Genomic DNA, 23,147 nt, shown 5'->3' on the forward strand with positions numbered 1-23,147 from the left:
TTGCCAACATCACAGAGCATTAATTGTGCGAGCAGCATTTTCATTACAATCTGCAACCCAGTGTTGGATTATTAGACCATGCCCATGATTCTTGCAATCTCTCATGGTTGGAGGCTCACCATATAGCTGTGGCACCATTAATCACAATGTTTGGACTCACATACATCCTAATCTGGAAGCCATTATTTTATATCATGAAGAGAGATGGCAGGTTAACAACAGGACTAGCATATACAGTAACATTCTGCAGAGTCTAACAGTTGAGTATTTTGTTGTTCCCCTTACTTTCCTTTTTCTTTCTTTTTCCCACACACGATCCACATATGTTGTTGTTAATGCATGCACAAGGCTATACCTCTGCATAACATAAGAATTTGTTATTGTGTATCTTGTTTAAGTTGATAAAGATGCTCATCACCTTGAAAGCTTTTCTGTTCTTGGTTTATTGCTTTTATTTTCATGCATGTTTTATCGCTTTTATTTTCTTTTTATTCTCTTATATTTTTTCAGTTTTAATTTTTACAGTCTATTTTTATATTTTATTCTATCCATCGGTGTCTGTGTATTTAATTTATTTTTAATAAACTTTACTTATTTTGACTGTCCTGTCCATATAAGCAATATTTCTTTCATTATTTCCTGCTTGTGATTCTATTTGTTTGTCTATATTTTTTCTATTCAGACAGCTACAAGCTCCTATTTAATTTAGTCTGCATTTATCATTTAGTCTATGATAAATTCACTCTATGGATTTTTTTTTTTTTTTTTTTTTTTTCCCTTTTGGTGGGCCACTGCAGTTTAGGTCTTTATAAAAAGAGATCATTCTGTATTTGAATCAAGGGCTAATGTAAAGAAAGCTCACATGAGAAGCATCCAAAATTTCAATGAAATTTACTGGTAAAAGTACTTTGCCTTAACAGCATTTGTATTGTTGCTCGCTCAGTAAACAGACAGTGGGTGTTATCGGTCTGGAGTAGAAGTTGAATCCCACGGGAGCTTTAAACTCTCCCGAAGTGGAGGGAGGTAACCTAACATTTTTTCTTTAGAATCACTAATCGAATTAACTAATCGAATCACGAACAGAGTCATATTGGAAGTTCTGACGTCATAAAAAATGTTTGTAACGTAGTTTCACCGGTAAACTTTTTTGAAGTTTGACATGCTTCTCGTGTGGGTTTCCTTTACCTTTGCCTTTTTTTTCTTAATAAACAATTTATCCACTAGTCTACCAGGATTCTAAAGAAAAAAGGTCAGGTTATCCCCTCCACTTCGGGACAGTATCAATCTCCCATGGGATTCAATTTCTACTCCTGACCGATAACACCCACTGTATGTTTACTGAGCGAGCAACAATACAAATGCCATTATGGCAAAGTATTTTTACCAGTAAATTTATCGAACTTTTGCGTGCTTCTCATGTGGGCTTTCTTTACCTTCGCCAAATAAAGTTGTAATTAGAAATCAATAAAATCACTTTTTGCTCAATTATATTATTTTTTATTTAATTGTGAAAATTCGGTTTAGTTTAACATAAAAAGTTTAGCTACTTTAGTAATTTGCTGCATACTAAAATGATGCATTTGCACTAACCTATACACCACTTAAACAAATTAATATCAGAAAAATTAATTAAAATTATAGAATTAAAAAGTGATAAGCAACAAGGATTCAGAAAAAATATATCATGCACACATGTAATATTTATGACAAAGCAAGTAATAGAAAAATCATTAGAGCATAATGGACAAATTTATGTGTTTTACAACTTAACAAAAGCTTTTGTTAGAGTTAAAATAAAAGATAAAATGGAAATCTTCAAACTACTTTAAGTTCCCCAACAGTTAATAGAAGCAATCAAGTATGTACATATGTTATTTTTGAGATTTTTCTGTTTATATGTGGTTTCAACTGGCCTATCTTGGAACTGGCTGCAAAGACTGAGTGAGCTTCGTAGTATTACTTATATATTCTCATTTTGTGTAGCCATTTTGTGATGTGGCCAGAGGCATAAGATAATATTATTACCCCTTAATTGTAAGATAATTACAAGATAATTGTTAAGTAATAGATTATTATATATTTGTATACATGCAACTATTTACTGACCCACATATCTACAATGTCCAGGGCCATTACTAGCATGGACAGGAAATTGCACTCCTGGATAACCTGAGCATTAACTTTATATTTTTTATTCATATACTGTTCACTTTCCTCCAACTAAAATTTTTTCACAGTCTGAGCTACTAGTTTATACAAGGGCAGGTTTATACAAGAACCAGAAATGCATACCAAAAGAGATCAAGAAAATACAGAATAAATAGAAATAACCAAAGGAATAAGACCAGGTGGTTGAATCACACTCTCCTCAGTCTCATAATGGATGAGTTAATTAAGGAAGTAAATAAAATAAGAGAATTAGATTAAAAAAAAATAAATCTAATCAGCTATGCAAATGATCGACTTGCAAGAAATGCTCCCTCACTTTAATAAAAAGAAAAAAAAAGCAAGAATATCAAATGGAAAAATCCATAGGGAAAACAGAATCTAACAAAAACAAAAGAACCACAAAGCTGTAATACAATTACAAGGGAAAAATGATAAAACAGGTAATGAAGTTTAACTTTCCAGAAATACAAATAAACAGTTTAGGAATAACTCAAAAAGAAGTACACGAACAAGCATTAAAAGCAAGTCAAACATCATGGGAGGAGAGAATAAAAAATTTAATTTGGAACAATTAGAACATTAATCAGGAAAAAATGAATCCAAACTAAATTTAAAACATATAAAATTATAGTGAGACCCATGTATGCAGCTAAGACATGAGATAACAGCAAAATTAAAACAAATAGATGAAACTATAGAAATGAAAATATGACAGCAAATAACTAAAAAAACATTAAGAGATAAAGTTAAAATGTTGGGAAATCAAGAAAATAATGGAAAATACAAACCTATTAATGAGATATATAATAAGATAAAAGAATGGGAAAAACATATACATAAGATCTAGAATGAACAAGTAAACAAAAATAGTAAAGAACTGTAGACCCATGGGCAAACAAAGTAAAGGAAGACAAAGAAAAGATGGAAATATGATCAATCCTAAAACCAGCAAGCCATTTCTTATTGAGAAAACAGAAGAACATAAATCAATCAAATGAACTAAATTAAATTAAAATTTAGTTTATTTATATGATTACAACTTGTAGATTAAGGGTGTTGAGCATTCAAAAGACAGTGCCATTTTTATCATGCTAAATACTAAGTATATCAATATGAAAATTTATTCTTTCTTGCAAATGTACAAATGACTTCCACAGGTCATTTCATTAATCACTGACGTTTTATCCCGAGACTATATTGCAAGGGTCTTTTCTTACCATGTTCTTACCATGCATACTGTTGTATGCATGGTAAGAACAAGTGAGATTAATGTTTTTTCATAGTACATTTTATAAATAGCATAGTGACATTCCTTAAAATCTCTTTTAATGCTAAAAAGAAAAAAATTTCCTTGTATTTTAGCATTAGTTAAGGCATATGATGCAAGAAAATAAACTTATAGAGTATCAACCAGACGGAAAAAAAAAAAAAAACCTTCTGATTATACCCATCCTGTCACTCCAAATGTTTGTCTAGTTCAGCCTTGAATTTATTTAAGGCTACCAACTTCCACAACAACAAAAGATGGAAGTCTGTTCCAGCAATCGACTACGCACTGGATAAAGGCAAACTTATGCAGATATATTCTACAACAGTCTTTCCTCAATTTAAATCGATGCCCCCTCAGGTTCTTAATCTCAGCAAGTGGAAGTATCCCATCAGCACTGAGCCTGCTCAAACCATTCAAGGCCTAGGAAACCTCTTTCAGATCACAGGCACCTAGTCTCCAGACGCTGCAACTTGCAGAACTTAGGCCTTTCTTTGTAAGAGCACCCTTTTGTTCCTCTCACCAATCTTGTTGCCCTTCTGTATACTCGTTCTAGCAACTCTACATCCTTCTTAAAATGAGGCCTCCAGCCCTGTATGCAGTACTCAAGGTGTGGCCTGACCATTGCTTTATAAAAAGGGACAATCACCTACATGTCTCTGCTAGCAAAATTCCTATATATCATTGACAAAACACCATGACCTGCTCTAGCAGCCCATCTGCACTGCTCACAGAACTTCATATCCAACTGCACAATTACCCCCAGGTCATTTTCATTCTCCTCCTCCCTGAGTGTAATACCACACAATTGGTACGTTTATCTTCGGTTACTGCTATCCAAATGCAGTACTTTGTATTGTCAATATTAAACTTCAGTTGCTACTTCTCAGCCTATCTACTTAACTTTTCTAGATCCTGTTGCAGTAGCATAGTCTTTACTATCGTTAACAACCCTGCCAACCTTTGTATCATCTACAAACTTGGACATTAAGCCTGATATACCTTTATCGATATCATTAATAAATACACAAAACAACAATGGGCCCAGCACCGAACCGTGGGGGACTCCATTAATAACATTAGTCCACGTAGAGCAGTGTCCATTTATTACCACTCTCTACCATCTCCCACTCAACTATCCCTTTATCCATTGCAGCAACTGCCCTTAATGCCAGGAACCAATTTGTACAGCAGTTTTCCATGTGCAACAGTATCAAAAGCTTTCCTGAAATCCAAGTATATGATATCAAAATTATTTTTTGCATCCAGTTTTTTACATCCACATCATAGATTCCAATCAAATTTGTCAGACAAGACTTGCCATTAACAAACCCATGTTGGGTCTGAACTATTACTGCAGTCTTGTATAGGTGATCCTGCATCACTTCTTTAACCAGTGACGCCATTATTTTCCCCGGAACAGAAGTTAAACTAACAAGTCTATAATTATTTGAGTCACCCTTTGAACCCCCCTTTGTGAATTGGGGATACATTTGCACATCTCCAGTCCATAGGGACCTTCCCTGAATCTAAGGATGCTCTCATAATTATGGCTAAGGGTTTGCTTACTTCCCTTGCTGCCTCCTTCAATATAACTGAATAGATTCCATCTGCCCCAGGTGCCTTTTTATGTTTAACTTCAACAATTTCTCCTCCACTTTGCTCTCTGTTATTACAAAATCATTTAGCTCCCTGCTGGAGTTCAGTAAACTTCTGTCCTCCCCTTCTTTACAGAATTCCTCATGTGGGAATTTTGATGCAAAATACTCATTCAGTTTGTCAGCTTTCTGAGCAGGATCATCAGCAATCACAGCACCAACATCAAGGGGAACAATCTGATTCATTCCCTTCCTTCCAGAGTTTACATAAGTAAATAAGTCTTTGTTTTTTTTCTTTGCATCCTTTGCCAAGGATTTCCCATAACCAACCTTCGCTTGCTTAACTGAACAGGTTATGCAAGCAAAGTAAGAAATATCTGCCGTAGGCTTCTGTGTCACCTGCTAATTTATATGCATCTCACACATTTTTCTTCACTGCCACGAGCCTCATTAGTTCATCTGACATCCATTTAGGCCTAAATCTTGAATGGTATTTCTTAGTTGGTATGAAAAGCCTAGTAGCTTCCAAGATTAATTCCCTGAAGGCATCCCATTTAGAATTCACTGTTTTTAGCATCAGTTGATCCCACAATATTTTAGTATCACAGTAAAAATAATTAATCGTAATATAAAAAGAAACATACAATCCATTAACTTTTTGATAAATTAATCTAATTTAAAGAAAGAATTCAAAGTTCTTTGCACAGTGTGTTTGTCCTATATGCATTTTTAACTACAGCACAGACATTATAAAATGCAATACAGTAAACCCCCGCTACAGTAAACCCCCGCTATTCGTGGGGGTTACGTTCCTGAGAAATTCCGCGAATACCGAAAACGCGAATACTGAGTTATAGCCCCCCATAGTAATACAGGGGTTCCGTTCCAAAGTATGAAATATATAAGAAAAACTAGTCTAAAATTTTGTCTATGTATGTATTATATGTACCTTGATAATATGACTATGTACATAGACAGTACATAGTGAAATGCAAGCATATGGCATCGAAATGAAAATAAGAAACAATTTAATATTAAATGTAATATTTATTAGAAATTTCAAACAAATCTTTCAATCCAGCGCCTTTGCTATAGCTAAAAAACTTCTCCCGCAAGTGCTATCATCAGTAGGCGCCTCCGTAGCCAGGTGGGAAGGAGCAGCAGTGCGTAGCACACGCTTCTTGATTAGACCGGGGTTCGAGCCCGTCACCACCAAATACGGAGGATGCGGAAAGGTCAGGGAATGACCACCGCACCGGAGCAATATGGCCTTAGTTGCTAATGCTCCTAAAAACCAAACAACAACAACAACAACTATCATCAGTTTCGCTAAAGTGTTGATAAAGGTGTTTTGCTTTTTCACAAATGATGAGTGAACTTAAGGGAATTTTATTTTGAGTTCGGTCTTCTATCCACAGATTTAAAGCCTTTTCCATTTTTTCTAATTTAACATCACGAGTTACTGAGCAAATTTTTGAAGCAATTAGCGCGTTTTCACGGACACTACGGCGGATTTTTTCTTCCGATTTCTTGATTGATCGTACCGTTGACTCATTGATTTTATAATATTTTGCCACTGACGAGACACTTTCACCATTAGAAATTTCTCTAATAACTGAATTTTACTCGCTAATGTCATCACCTTCTTTGATCTTTTCACAATTCCCTTGTTATTCGTAGCAATATTTTTGTAGGGGGGGGGGGGTTAGAAAAGAATTTGTCCACAATAAAGTCACTTTCTACCGTTAATACACCCGAAAAAGTCTGTTTACACTAACACACTGCAAAACGGTAGATTTTTCACTTTTGTAAGCATATCAATTTATAAATTGATAAATTTATTCAATTTATAAGCATATAAATTAAAAGCAAACGACGAAACCTTCCATGACAAGCGCATAACACATACTGAACAAGGATTAGCGAGAAACATCCACACTCGCGATTTTGTCACCCCTCTCCCCCCACCCACTGAGCGCTGTTTTGACTGGGAAAGATGATTTTAGCCACGCCCATGTTTTTTATGGCGGAAAATGTTCACGGCGCTTTAAAATTCACATTTTTTTAGGTTTCATTTTATATTAAATCAGCGATCGCGAATACGCGAAACTGCGAATAGAGATACCGCGAATAGTGGGGGTTTACTGTAGTTATTTCTTTATCAATGCTAATGTATCAACATACAAAATAACAATATTCATTTCTCACGGGGTGAAAACAAGCTTTGTAATACATATTAACCGAATTTTTTAATAAACTAATATATTTACATAGAAAAGCCTATCCTTTTGCAGGGGAATGGTATGTGCTTCACATTAACAAGTATATATAAACCGAGTTTGTATTAATGAGATTTTACATATCTAATGTGAAAAGTGCAACACTCAAGTGATGTACAATCTAAAGATATTCTATATGGATACCTTCCAAGATTCGACACGGGACCAGTAAAATTCTGACCATATGTTACAGCACTGGTTGCAGTCCAGTCCATAAATTGCACAAATGCTGTGATCATCCCTCAGTTCCTAAAATACAAAAACTATGACACACACATACACACACACATGTTACCTCTAATTAAACTCTATGGAGAAAAGCCAAGCAAGGTTAAAACTGGAGATCTTGGTGGCCAAACAATATCATGTTTCAGTTCTCTTTTCTTTACAAGCACAACCTGTTTCCAGGAATTCTTAACTTTATATATACTATATATATACTAGACAAATGTATTTTATCAGTGTGTATTGGGTAGGGGTGCTGACCCGTCAAGTGTAATTACAATGGAAAAAATTGAGAATGCCTGCAAGGTAAAAACAGATTACCTGAAATTAAGATTAATATAAATAATAATGATAACAAAAAGGTTACGTAATACAGTGGGTCCTAGGACTAACTACTTCTTCAACAGGTCAGCAGCCATAGGAGCCACCGCAATAAGCAGGGTCTCTGTTTATGTTATGGTGTATACATTTCGTACGTATACATCATAGCTGACTCGACAGGGACCAAAAGAAAGGGATAAAATTCAAACATAAAAAAAAAATAAATAGAGTAAAGTTAAAAAGGTAAAAGAATGCCAATTAAATCCTGTTAAAGGAAAACTGAATGAAAGTTTGAATTAAAAAATGAAGGCAAAAAAGCCCAGTATGAAATTTAAACAAAGTAACTTAAGATAAAGGAATAAAGTCAGGTTTTTGAACACTTGCTGTCTGCCGAAATTAGCTGAATATGGTGAATACAGAGCTACATCGGAGACCAAAGATGAAAGCTGATAGTTCTCTGTTACAGTATTTATATCAGTTGAAGTAACCCCGAGTGAGAGGGGAGGTGTGAATTGGTCAAAGTGTACCTTAGTATATATATATACTAAGTTCTGCAAGAACATTAATGGTGATTTTGATTAACATTAAATGTCATTACAATTAATCAAACCACCATTTTATAAGTAAAGAGCTGATTACAAAATGTTTCGGTACCATTACAGGGCATTAAAATTATATTATGGCAAATTATATTATGGTATCACAGGGCATTAAAATTATATTAAGGCATCACTGACAGTCAACATATCATTTAAAAAGTTGGTCAAAACTTTTTAAATGATAAAAAGTGTTGCCATTGAGTTTTTAATGAACAACAGATTTGGTTCTCTTTTTATGTCATTCAATTAAAAATAAGAGAATTTTATATCAAGTTTCAAGAAATAATGTCATTTCTAAAATAAGCATAATCCTGAACCTATCACTGTCAATGGAGAAAACACAGCATCCCTAATTTACCAAGATAGAGGAAAAAAAAAACCCAAGAGTTTGTTATAATTAATACAATCATCTCTTAACTTACCAAGAACAGAGGTTTTTCTAATCTGACTGAAACAACCCATCGCCCTGGGTTCAAAACAAATGGTGCAGCAACTGACCCTTGTTTTCCAGCAACTTTCATAAATTTGGGATGTGTCGTTGGCTCAAAGACCATGTCACTGCTTTGCTGAATATCTAAAATTTTTTAAAAAATTCTTAATCTTGAATTATGCTCTATAATATGTACATGATAAAAAAAAGAAAACTGTAAATACCATAAAATTTTAATTTTTTAGGAAATGCATAATTAATAAAACTTTTTGAATATCTTCATCGATCAACTTCTGCATATTTTAATCATTTTAGATATATAGGTATATATATCTATAATGCAGAAACTTGAAATAATATGTGAAAGCATAATAGGGTTGTTTAATATAAATTAGTAATTATTGTATTTTCTGGATCATTAGATACTTTTCCCCTGGAATCTGTTGCCTAAAATTCCCTTGTCTTTATAGTCTGAAGGTAACTAGATGCACAAAGTGATTCTTTAACTTTAACTATGGTAAGAGAGAAAAATGTCCAGGTAGCCTTCTAAAAAAAATTTAACTCTTTTATTGAGTGATTACTTCAGATCGAACAGAGGCAACAAAAACAATGGCTGCTAAATTAAGCATGGAGCTAGCTATAATTCCATGAGGTTTGTTGTAATTGGTTAAGGAACCAATTACAGCCATCAGATGTCTCAATTAACAAACCTTTTAAAGAATAGGCTCTTAAACTGGTGATACATCTAATTGTGTCAAATAGTATGCAAAACTATAATAAAAAAAATTTAAATTCACAAATACAGAAAAACTTGGACAGATTTATGATTTATTACTGTGTGGTACAATAATTGAATACGATAGTTGAAACATCCAATTTTTTTTTTTTTAAGTGATAAGAGAACAGAAAATTTGAGAACCTCCTACTTCAGGGTATTCAGGTGTGCGGATCATTAACTACTCTAACACTTTTGACATCTTAGCAAATTTTTACAGCATGCTGTGTATCCCTTTATCAATATCAATTTCATTAAAGAAAACCAAAAGCAGCAGTGGTCCCAGTGCAGACCCTTAGGGAACCCACTTCTCAAATTAGTACAATGTGAAAAGTAACAGTAAATCACAACCCTCTGCTTCTTATCCTGCAGCTGCTTGTGATTCACCTAAGGATTTATCAGTAATTTCTACACATTCCAACTTATACAATAACCTCTCATATCAGACTGAGCTTTACTGAAATTTAAGTATATGATGTAAAAACTATTTTTTGCATCCAGTTCCTTTGTTATTGCATCATAGTATACAATCAGATTGGTCAGAGAAGGCTATCTCTTAACATGCTAAAGTTGTTCTCAACTATAGCCATACTATAGTTAAGACAGGATATATTTTCATCATATGAGAAACAACAGCCCTGAAGAGTATACAAACTTGTGTCCAAAGTGCGAAATTAAATTAACTCGACTTTCTTGCATTTGTGACTGGTGAGATAAAGTAGGGCAGAATTTTAAAAAGAGATGAATTTTATGAACTGCAGTGGTCAGGAGGTCAAATAATCACTGTACACATAAATTAAAAAAAATCTATATAGCAACATATGTGTAATAGTTATGATGTTTTTAAAGAAGTGTTTCGTTTTTTATTTTATATCAACATAGTGGTAACAGTGTAAGAAAGATGAAAATGACTTAGAGAAAAAAAAAAAAAAAAAAAAGACTTTTATCAGACTTAAATATATGTTGGAAATACTATTAAAAAGGGCAGTGTGGTAAAAAGTCCACTAAACACTCAACTCTCATTTTAAAACTGATCTACGATGGGTCAAATTTTCTTGCAGATCCTTCTACTTTACAGTACCTCTTCAGTATCTAGCAATAGTCAGTCCTCATGTTGACATTCCTCCTCCCCTGGTACCTCATTTCCATATCTTTAATGTCCTGGTGAAACCACTCTCATCCTGTTCTTCACCAAAACTTCCTAGATTTTCTGGGAAAAATTGAAGTGGGAGCATAAAAAATAAACCTTAACACTATCTTAACTTGCAGCCCAGCTTCTTGAAATTTGCCAACATATTTTCAACTATATTCTTGTAGTCTGCTTTGTTGTTCCCTATGAATTTTAAAAAGAGATGAATTTTATGAACTGCAGTGGTCAGGAGGTCAAATAATCACTGTACACATAAATTTAAAAAAATCTATATAGCAACATATGTGTAATAGTTATGATGTTTTTAAAGAAGTGTTTCGTTTTTTATTTTATATCAACATAGTGGTAACAGTGTAAGAAAGATGAAAATGACAGGCGCCTCCGTAGCCAGGTGGGCAGGAGCAGCAGTGCATAGCACATGCTTCTTGATTAGACCCGGGTTCGAGCCCGTGAACCACCAAATACGGAGGATGCGGAAAGGTCAGGGAAATGACCACCGCATATCCCCGGAGCAATATGGCCTTAGTTGCTAATGCTCTTAAAAACCAAACAACAACAACATGAAAATGACTTAGAGAAAAAAAAAAAAAAAAGACTTTTATCAGACTTAAATATATGTTGGAAATACTATTAAAAAGGGCAGTGTGGTAAAAAGTCCACTAAACACTCAACTCTCATTTTAAAACTGATCTACGATGGGTCAAATTTTCTTGCAGATCCTTCTACTTTACAGTACCTCTTCAGTATCTAGCAATAGTCAGTCCTCATGTTGACATTCCTCCTCCCCTGGTACCTCATTTCCATATCTTTAATGTCCTGGTGAAACCACTCTCATCCTGTTCTTCACCAAAACTTCCTAGATTTTCTGGGAAAAATTGAAGTGGGAGCATAAAAAATAAACCTTAACATTATCTTAACTTGCAGCCCAGCTTCTTGAAATTTGCCAACATATTTTCAACTATATTCTTGTAGTCTGCTTTGTTGTTCCCTATGAAGTCCTCTACAACAGACTTGAAGCTAATCCATGCAGGTTTTTCTCTTTTATTCATACTCCCCTCAAAATCTCAGCCATTCATCAGTGTTTGCAAATTTGAGGTCCAATAAAAATACCTTCTTTTAGTTTCTCTTGGGTGATGATGGGAATTTAGTACAAAGGTAGTTGAAGCAGGAACCTTCCTGAATAAAGCTTTCACAGACTGTTTCATCATACCCAGTTTGATATGCGAGGGTAGAAGGAGGGCAGTTTTGGGGTCTATCAGTGGTTTATGAACTATAATCTTTGATCCAGGCAACAAACTGTCTCTCTTTGGCCAGACAGTGACATCCCAGTGCTTGCCTGACTGTCCCACTCACACAAAAAAAAGGCATTTTTGTGAGTCAGCACAGACCAACCAATCATGTTCTTCATACTTAATATTTTTCAACAACTTCTCATGTTTCTTTCAAATGCACAGAGTGTGCTACTAAAATTGACCCATATTTATTTCCACTGTGAAGCAACACACCTTTCACACTCCTCTTTGAAAAAGTCTCCCACTGTGTAGGATTGTAACTAATTCATAAATAGTAAATCATAATTAAATTACTGCAAAAAACTAAAGAAATCAGGGGACTAATTCTTGTTCTATATGTCTGTACCATGAGAAAAATGTCCCATGTGCCAGACTCTTTGATTGAAGTCTAGAACCAAGGAGTTCTGCAGATTCCTTTGGAAATTTTAAGTCTTTTACCAGATCACCAAGTTCTTTTCGTGAAAACAGTTGATTGCTAAACTCAATGTTTCCAGGCATTGCCGACTTCAATTTCATCTTCAGAAACTTCGTTTTCAGTACTCTCTGCTGTTTCATTTTCCAATATAAATGGAGAGAATGGAATCGGCAGATTATTTCCAGGTAGGAATGGTCTAATGGCAGATGGAATATTAAGATACACAATACCCTTCTTACTCTTTGCATCGTATCTAAATAAAATAACATTAAATAAGGAAAAGTTACAGTCATCACAGTGGTTTGTAGGCTCCTGCCTAATCATGGAATTACAAATGGTAAAGCTTTATTTTTAGCATTTTTCCACAATCTCAATTCCACAATACAGGTTCGGCAAACTTCATGTGGATCCCATTGTTTATCTTGGTCACTGAGTTTCACTCCAAAATAAGCACAATACGTTTTTTTACAAATTCTCTAATACCTTGTCTTGGCTTGAGGACTTAATTTCAACAGATATAACAAAATAAGTTTGGATTGTTCAAACTCTTGTGGAAAGACATTTTACTCACTTTTCAGCATAAATTTGACATAACCGCAAAAATAAAGTGAGTTAGCACTGATAAACACTGCTGCATGGGGTTCTCAAGTGATTTGGGAAAAAACACTACATGAGAGAAAAAAATAAACAACATTTACATTTCTGAAATCAGAGTAAATAACTGAGTTAAAAAGAGCTATTAGTTAAAAAAAACATCTAAAACTATGCACAGTGATTAATCATAATTGTAAGTGTAAATGTAATATGGGGGTGGGTGAAAAGTTTGTGGCCTGAGCATGAAACGCTAGTGGAAAAGTGATAAAATTTCTGTACTCAAAGTATAATACTTCAAACAGAAACCCATCAGATTTCAGGCAGTTTCAAAACTTTTTTTTTTTTTTTTTTTTTAAATTACAGGTCTTGAAATCAAAAAAGTTGTGTGAATGAGGAAAAATAGACAAAATCAATCACTGTGCAGTGTCATCCAATATTTAGGAAAAAAATAGACTAATACCAAAGGCAGTTCATGAGGATATGGTTACAACATTGGCAGGGCATGCCCCCTTCCTATTCCATGGTTAAGAAATGGCAGAGATCATGGAAGATAACAACTATCAATTTATCTATATCTAGAAAAATAACAAGACAGAAAAAAATAACTATAAAAATTACAAGAAGATCTACAACATCCCCCACCCCAGAAGCTGTTGATAGAGCACATGATCTGGCATCGAGTGATCGACGAGTGACAGTTCCGAATATTGCCAGTATTTTGGTTATTTCATCTGAATGTGTGAACTAATAGGAGTTCTCACTAGGAAAAGGCCGACCGGGCTAGCCGAGTGGGTAAAGTACCTGCCCGGCAACCCAAAGGTCGCGGGTTCGATTCCCGCCTCGGGCTTGGATCAAAGTACTGCAAAAACCTTGGGAGGTGCAATATGGCCACAGAAGCCAATGCGCCAAAAACTACCAAATCAAAATCAAAAAAAAAAAAAAAAAAACTAGGAAAAAGGTGTCAGAAATCCCAAAGTTGTTGACAGCAGATCAAAAATGCAGATGAATTGTAATGTCAAGTGAACCACTGCATTGTTCTCAAGCAGATCCAGAAAATTTCCTTCCATGATTTGTGACCATGGATGATATGTGGGTCCATCACTTTCTGCCAGAGACAAATGAGCAGCCCAAATAAAGGAAACACAGCTCTTCAGCCCTCCAAAGAAAATCAAGCCAATTCTTTCTGCTGGCAAGGTGACAGAAATGGTTTTTTATGATGCTGACAGAGTGTTGCTATTGGATTACCTTCAGAAAGGCAGACAATCACAGGAACAGAAATGTTCCGGTGACTGTCCATACAGACCTTGGGAGGCATTTTCATGAAAACATCAGACAAATACCAAGGAAAACTCTGCAAAGGAGTGCTTTTAAACCAGGACAATGTGCCTACTCACAAGTCTATTATTGCCATAGCCACACTGCATGACTGCAGCTTTGAAAACTTGGACCAACCTTCATATTCATCAGATCTAGCATCACTGGACCAGCACCTCTTTCCTAATTTTAAAAAATACCTGGCTGGCATCCATTTTACCACTGACAGTGATGGCATCGCTGCACTGGGTGCATTCCTGGAGACCTAAGAGCAGGGCTGTAATGTCGGGTATACATGGATATATCCCGTATACCCCTGGATATTTTTAGGTGAATAGCGTATACTTTCTGGTTTTTGAAAAACTTAAGTTTTTCAAAAACCAAAAACTTAAATGAGTAGCAACTTGGAGAGAAGAACTTTTTGAAAAACTTAAGTTTTTCAAAAAGTTACACAATTTAGTGTAACTTTTTGAAAGTTACACTAAATTGTTAGTGTAACTTTCAAAAGCTGTTACACAATTTAGTTCTTCTCTCCAAGTTGCTACTCATTTAAGTTTTTCTCTCCAAGCTGTTACACAATTTAATATCTTTTTTACATGGAACAGAGTGTTAACCTCTCTATCGACAGTACTTACAAATAAAATTTTCAGCAAAGCCTTTGATACTTTTCTGTGGCAATTCACGAGGAAAGACATCAGCTATTGTTGTATTAACTGGAGAAATGTAACATTAGAGGCAAGTTTCTACAATGGATAAAGGAATGGTTAAATAGCAGGAGACAAAGAGCAGTTACGAATAACTGCCCTCCATGAACCAATGTTTGAAGTGAACTAATAATGAGTTTGAAATTGGTCCCTTATTGTTTTCATACTTACTAAAGATACTGTTGCAATTATTCCAAGTTTAATATCTAAATTTGATGACAATACAAAGGTATACAGGATGCTGCTAAATGACATTAATCAGGGTATGGAACTACAAGATGACATGGACAAATTAAGCATATGGGCTGAAAAATAGCAACTGAGAATTAATATTGATAATGTGTGGTATGGAATTTCCATAGCAGTAATCTCAGAATAACATACTATCTGAGCAGCACCAAACTCAAGGTAACTGATAAGCAAAACACCTTGGAGTAACTGCACAAGCTGACATGAAGTTCTCTGAACAATGCAGACAGGCTGCTAAAACAGTTCATCAAGTTCTGTGAGTGATATATAGGAACTCTACCAGCAGGGAAAAGGAAGTGATTATCCCCTTGCATAAAGCAATGACTCAACCACATCTCAAATACTATATACAGCTTTGGGCACTTCATTTTAGGAAGGCCACAGATCTGTTGGAAAGGGTAGAAAAGAACAATAAGATTAGTGGGTGGTGGTGACGTCAATACCGACATCAGTACCACAACACACACACACACACACTGTGCTTTCTGTTGCACTGTGACCAGCTTACTGACACTGACTGAGACGGTGCACATAGGAGTCAATCTGCACACATTCACGGCACAGCTGTTATTGTTATTTGGTTTTTTAGGAGCATTACCAACTAAGGCTCCGGGGATATACGGTGGTCATTCCCTGACCTTTCCGCATCCTCAATATTTGGTGGTCACAGGCTCGAACCCCGGTCTAATCAAGAAGCGGGTGCTACGCACTGCTGCTCCTGCCCACCTGGCTATGGAGGTGCCCCTCACGGCACAGCCAAGGTCATTGTTGAGATGTCAAATAAAACTTAGTGAGTTAGCTGACATGATCACAGCAATCGATCAAATATTTTTGAAGAAAATTAAAAGGAAAATCAAGGATTTCTTTTTTGATGACCCTTTATATTGTATATAAAGGGTCAGGGATGATAACTTTATATTGAATATAAAGTTAAAAACAATCTATTAATAATAAAATATAAATGATCAAGGAATTTATTAACTAAATTAATATTTTAATACAAAGAAAAGATTTTTAAAATACTTTATTACCTCCAAAGGTTTCAGGGTTGAAGGTAATGGTTCCAAAAACATTATCACCACCGAAGTTAAGAAAGTGAAATATAACTTGATATAAACTAGGTTTTTCAACATATATATCAAGTAAGACCTCTTTCTGAAAATGAAAGAAAAAGAATTTAGATAACACTCAATTTAATAGCATGGAAATAATACACTTTTAACAATGTAGAAAATGTACATGAACTGCAATGCAACCAAAAAATACTATGTGAAGGGAGATGGAGGTTGGATAATACTCATCTTTATAAGACATTCATGTCATTCATGTCATTTTTACCATAAAAGTTGCCAAGTTTAAAAACTATACCCAAAGTTAGATAAGTAGAGAATTACAAAAAAGGCCTAATTATATTTTAATTTTAACTTAGGAGTGTGTAGAGTCAATAAACTGTGTCACAAAAGTTAAAGGAAATAAAAGTCATACCACATTAAAATTTGTTTAAAGATGTAACCTTGAAAATAACCTTATTACAGGTTACTTTCAAGGTTCTGCTGAATCCCATCATCAGGCTTCTAATTAGATATTGGTTGCTGGTGCTAGAAAGGATCTCTTTCTCTCTTTTCAATGCTGGTTTTAGTCTGCTTATTGCTACATACAAAATGAGGCTGTGCCTTACCTGTATATTAGGACTATAACTGAAATTCCAGAGAATGTTATAAATAATAATAATAATAATAATAATAATAATAATAATAACATAGAACTGAAACTAGCCTGTAATATATAAAATTGGAACATACACTAAAAAGTATGCTTTACATTATTGCCTTTCCTTTGCTTGCCTTTCCTTTGCTTTCAGATAAGCTGATTGAGAAAGAACTCCAGCTGATAACATTTTATGATAGCACATCTATAGAAAACATCTGAGATTTGTCTAGAAGACTAGACAAAAATATTATTAGAATCATATGCATCCTTGATAATCGAAATTTTTACAGACTTTCTTGTTCCATATTCAAATATAAAAATTATATAAAAAATATACAATGAAAACTTCTGGAAGTAAGGTTATTGAAGCAGAAAGATGGATAGATTAATAGAAAGAGAGAGAATTTTAATACAGCAGGTCTTGTAAAATACAGTGATAATAATTAAAAAAAAGGGGGGGGGGGGAATGAAAGAAATGCAAATTTCTAATCTTAGCCCCCCCCACTCCAAATCAAGCATGCAAACTTTTTAATTAAAGTACTATTTTGAAAGCAGATTATTATAATCCCATGACCAAGGAAATATTCCTGCAGATATACAAAACAAAAAACAAAAAAAAAAAAAAGAGATAAAACTGACATTTATAGAAATTTTCAGTTGTTTAATCTAATTTCATGATATAGAGAGTTTAATCATTGTTACAACTATCGTTTCATATATCAATAAAGAAATTTAAAATGTTATTGACAAAAAAATGATGGCAAATAGTAGCAATAGTAGTAGCAGCAGCAGCAGCAGCAGCAGCAGCAGCAGAGGCATGTGATGCAAGAAAGCAGGGGTGGCTCATTGGTAGGCACTAGGGAATTGCAGAACCCCCAGCTTTTTAAATCTAAATATACAGTCAACAGAGTTATAAGAAATTCCGTGAAGACTATACTCTATATACTATACTCATCATCTATTTCCAATAATTAAAATAAATAAATAAATAAATAAAATGAAGTGAAATAAATTAAAAAAATAATTCCTTTATTTAATACAAGTATTAAACAGAGCCCAGGCCATACAGGCCCAAACATAGCCTAAGGCCTTTGGTTCATGGGAAAACAACCATTTTCAATAATCATTTCAATAATGATTATTGGCACACTCAGGGTCCTGAGCTGGATATCATCATCCTTCTCTTTCTTGGTGATTCCCTTCTAATTCTGATTCTTGTTTGTTCTCTCTCTCTCTCTCTCTCTCTCTCTCTCTCTCTCTCTCTCAGGGTAATTCAGAATTTTTTTTTTTTTTTTTTTTTTGGCTGGTGCAGCATAAGCCCCAGGCTTCCTTGCACCACATGCTAATAATAATAATAATAATAAAAACACGAAATTGTTTTCAACTTTGAAGTTTAACCATAGATGGAACTGTGTGCTAGACATTTCCACATTTTGCTTCCAGTGGTTGAGTCAATGACTGGTGAGTGGGTTGGCAATATGCATCTTTTAGTGGTGACAAAACAAACTGCGGAAACAAACTGTCACATCTAAAAGTTTGTTTGTTTTTAAATAAAATTTCAAGATTACTCAGGTCTGTTAATGTTAAGTGTCCAGTTAATGTTTTTTGTATTTTTAACTTGCTTATTATTATTACTATCTATGTCTACATGTCTTATAATCAAGGAAATTTAATGTAAGTTTAGGAAGCAGCAGCCTCAAACATCAGTCACGAGTTGTCACTGCAAGAAAGCAACCTTATGTAGCATCAGCCAAAAAAAAAAAAAAAATTCAAGGCCTTATACACCTCAATTCAACCCAATCAAGACCATATACACCTCAATCGGATCACCTCCCAGATGCCAGCATTTTGGCTGCAAATTGCAGCGTCTGGTCTCCAGACGCTGCAATTTGCAGAACTTAAGCATTTCTTGGTAAGACCACACCTTAATTTCCCCCCACCAATCTTGTTGCCCTTCTCTGTACTCAAGCAACTCTACATCCTTCCTAAAATGAAGCTCCAGACCTATATGCATTACTCAACGTGTGGTGGCCTTGACTATTGCTTTATATAAAAGGGATAAGAACATTCTTTTTCCTACTTGCAAAATTCTTGTATATCATTGAACCCCATGACCTGCTCTTGAAGCCTGTCTGCATTGCTCAGAAAACTTCATAACTGACTGCACAATTACTTTCCAGTTTTATTAATTTTCTACCACCTTAAGTCATTTCCTGATTAGATATTGATCAGTGTGTTTTGACAGGTGGGTCTTTTACGAAGAAAAGATTTGACTTACTCTGTTACACCTCTACATATTAAGTAGAAAAGTGTGCACGGGGATTGGCAGGCAGAGCCCCCTAGTTATTATTATTATTATTATTATTATTAGTGGCATATGATGCAAAGAAGCAAGCTTAAAAAGCATCAGCCAAAAAAGAAAGAAAACCCTCACACATCACTTGTCAACTGTTCCAGTAATTTGTCTAGTTCTCCCTTGAATTCATTGAAACTGCCTACCCACTTACTACTAAAAGGTCATTAACATTTTTAACATATTGTCTAATGTTTAAGAGGGCCCACTTGCCATTGGGCAAGCTGACACCCTGACCAGTCTGCCACTGCCTGCACCTATCCATCTTCAATTTGAATTTATGCTGTTCATGTGTATAGTCGGAGCAAGAGGAAGAATTCCATCAGCATTAAGCTTGGTCAATCCATTCAAAGCCTTAAGAACCTCAATCAGATCACCTCACAGGTGCCTAATCCCAAAATGCTTCAATTTGCAGAAATTAAATCTCTCTTTTTAAGACCAACTTTTCATTCCCTTTGCGAATCTAGCAGATCTACATCCTTTCTAAAACAAGGAAGAATGTTGATCTCCATCCTCTAAACCTTTACGCAATACTCAAGACGCAGCCTAACCCCTGCATTATATAACAGGATAATCACTCCTTTGTCCCTGCTAGCAAAGTTCCTGTATATCATAGAAAAAACTGTATTAGTGGCTCTCACAGCCTGTCTACATTGCTCATATAACTTCATATCTGACTGCACAATAACCACAGGTCTTTTTCATTTTCCACTGCCTGAGTGTAATGATCATGATGTTCTAAATCTTCTTCAGACAATGTACAACACAAGGGGAACATTAACTTAAAGTGAAAAAGGACAGCTGCAGGATAGATGTGTGAAAATTTGCTTTCAGCTAGAAAGCAAATTATTGTCAGAACAGACTACCATCTGGTGTCATGGAAGTGGATAGTTTGAAAATATTTAAGGAATTAAACATATTAATTAGATCGGATGGACAGATGAGATGGTAGTGTTTCTGTTGATGGTTGTATTTTTTGTTTTTTTTTCCTTGTTTTGGCTAATGCTGTATAAGCATGCTTGCTTCCTCACATCATTTGCCGCTACTACTAATAATAATAATTTATCTGAACTGAGAATAAATAGCAGTATGCACCTCTTCCTGAGGTAGTTCTACTTCTCCAAAGGGTATAAATTACAACAACCTGAGGTATACACTGCCAAAAAGAATGCATGCCTACTGTTAATGTTGTACTCATTTATCTGCTACAATAAAACACTTTTCAGTAACATCATTATAAGAATAACATCTTATGTTGTGAAGGGATTCATAATATGAGATGTTGTATAATGATATGCACTAAAGGTACATTAGTTATATAAATTTTATGTAGCTTAAAGCTTTTTTCTGATGGCATGGATTTATATAAGACTAAAACTACAGTAATATTACTAAACAAAGAAAGCAGTTAAACTATGTTCATTACAAATCAATGATAACATATTTTTTTTTCAGGATGGCTGCATATTTGTCCTGGGGTAACATATTAGCATTAGTAGAGGCATTTGATGCAAGAAAGCAAGCTTATGCAGCATCAGCCAAAGGGGGGAAAAAAAAAACCCACTTCCACTTCACCCCTCTGTTCGTTTGAAATACCTGTCCAGCTGAGCCTTAAACTTATTTAGGCTATCAACTTCCACGACAAGGGATGGAAGTCAGTTCCACCAACCAACCAACCACCCGCTGGCTAAAGGCAAATTTCTGCACGTCTATCCTCAATTTGAATTTATGCCCTCTCAGGTGATTATTCTGAGCAAGAGGAAGAATCCCATCAGCATTGAGCATGCTCAAACCATTCAAGGCTTTATACATCTCTATCAGATCACCTCGCTGGTGCCTAGTCTCCAGACACTGTAATTTGCAAAACTTAAGCCTTTCTTCGTAAGAGCACCCCTTTGTTCCATTCATTAATCTTGTTGCCCATCTCTGTACTCGTTCCAGCAGCTCTACATCCTTCTTGAAATGAGGCCTCCAGACCTGTATACAGTACTCTAGGTGTGGCCTGACCATTGCCTTATACAAAGGAATAATCACCTCCTTATCCCTGCTAGAAAAATTCCTATATATCATTGACAATACACCATGAGCTACTCCTGCAGCCCGTCTGCACTGCTCAGACAACTTCATATCTGCCTGCACAACCACTCCCAGGTCCCTTTCGTTCTCTACCACTGTCAGTGTAGTACCAGAGTTGATACATTGCTCTGGGGTTGCTGTTTCCCATATGTAGTACTTTACATTTGTCAATGTTAAACTTCATTTGCCACCTCTCAGCCCATCTGCTTGACCTTTCCAGATCCTGTCAACAGATATGACAACACAAGTACCCATAATGTGAGATCAAGTCCTTACACTGCCATAAAAAATGCAAGGCCAAAGGTTATAACTGTTGTGCTGGTATAAAGACTGCAACTGCACAGGTATTAGCATTAGTAGAGGCATATGATGCAAGAAAGCAAGCTTATGCAGCATCACTCAAAAAAAAAAAAAAAAAAAAAAAACTACTCCCATTTCACCCCTCCGTTCGTTAGAAATACCTGTCCAGCTGAGCCTTAAATTTATTTAGGCTATCAACTTCCACAACAAGGGATGGAAGTCTGTTCCACCAACCAACTACCCACTGGCTAAAGGCAAATTTCCCCACATCTATCCTACATCTGTCTTTCCTCAATTTGAATTTATGCTGTCTCAGGTGATTATTCTGAGTAAGAGGAAGAATTCCATCGGCATTCAGCATGCTCAAACCATTCAAGCCTTTATACACCTCTATCAGATCGCCTCGCCAGTGCCTAGTCGCCAGACACTGTAATTTGCAAAACTTAAGCCTTTCTTCATAAGAACGACCCTTTGTTCTATTCACTACTCTTGTTGCCCTTCTCTTTACTCGTATAGGTATAGAGAAGGTGAAGACTCCTCTTACCAAACTGGCTGTGCCAAATATAAATGGCAATTTATATATTTACTTTATTTTAAGCTATGATAGCCATAATGAAACCAACTGTAAAACTTTGGCACAGTGCCAGAAATGATGCAAAATTAACAGAAATATGAATGAAATAACATATTATTAATAATTCATGTACAATACCAAATTTCCACAAAAATAAAGTTAAAATAATCTAATATAATATACGTCAAAAAATAACTATAAATAAACATCCCAAGCCCCACGCACGTATTTTTCCACAATTTCAGTCAAGGGTAAATACGAATGTAATAAGATACTAATTCTTAAATAAATAAATTTCCATTTATTCTTCAGATGGTCAGAAGAGTTTACATATTCTGATCACATACATATTGAATTAAGGTCAGCCAAGATGCACAATAGGCTGTGCATTTTCCATGACAGCATACAGATTCAAGCCCAACACCTCTAGCTCTACACACTGACCAAAGGACAAGAACAACCCATTAATAAATAAATAAATTTTCTGTTTATACTACAGGATGGCCACATGGTCAGAGGAGTTCACATGAAAGAGAGAATATAAGAAACAATACCTTGTATTTAGCAGATCATGAGCTTCAACCCCGGTCACTCAAAGCATATGTACTTAAACACCCACGTGCCTGACCGCTCAACTATGGTGGCCATCTTTAGTGTGGAAGGTGAGGTGGAAGGGCAAGCTGACCTTTTGTTCTACTTTATTCAAAGTCAACTGTGAACGATCAAATGACTGACACACAAGAAGCCAAGCAT

General features: G+C 35.2%; 1 protein-coding gene across 1 annotated transcript in view; it reads right to left on the reverse strand.

Moving 5' to 3' along the window:
• LanA (laminin subunit alpha) overlaps nt 1–23,147 on the reverse strand; it is a 1,178,005-nt gene that overhangs the window by 841,900 nt on the left and 312,958 nt on the right. Inside the window, exons 14-15 of the mRNA XM_090374120.1 lie at nt 16,413–16,536; nt 8,881–9,032 (exon numbers count right to left, since the gene is read on the reverse strand). Coding sequence (XP_090230246.1) covers nt 8,881–9,032; nt 16,413–16,536 — 276 coding nt within the window. The remainder of the gene's footprint in view (nt 1–8,880; nt 9,033–16,412; nt 16,537–23,147) is intronic.

This window comes from Mastigoproctus giganteus, chromosome 5 (assembly GCF_048544385.1).
Source record: "Mastigoproctus giganteus isolate SK-2022 chromosome 5, ASM4854438v1, whole genome shotgun sequence".
Lineage (NCBI taxonomy): Eukaryota > Metazoa > Arthropoda > Arachnida > Uropygi > Thelyphonidae > Mastigoproctus > Mastigoproctus giganteus.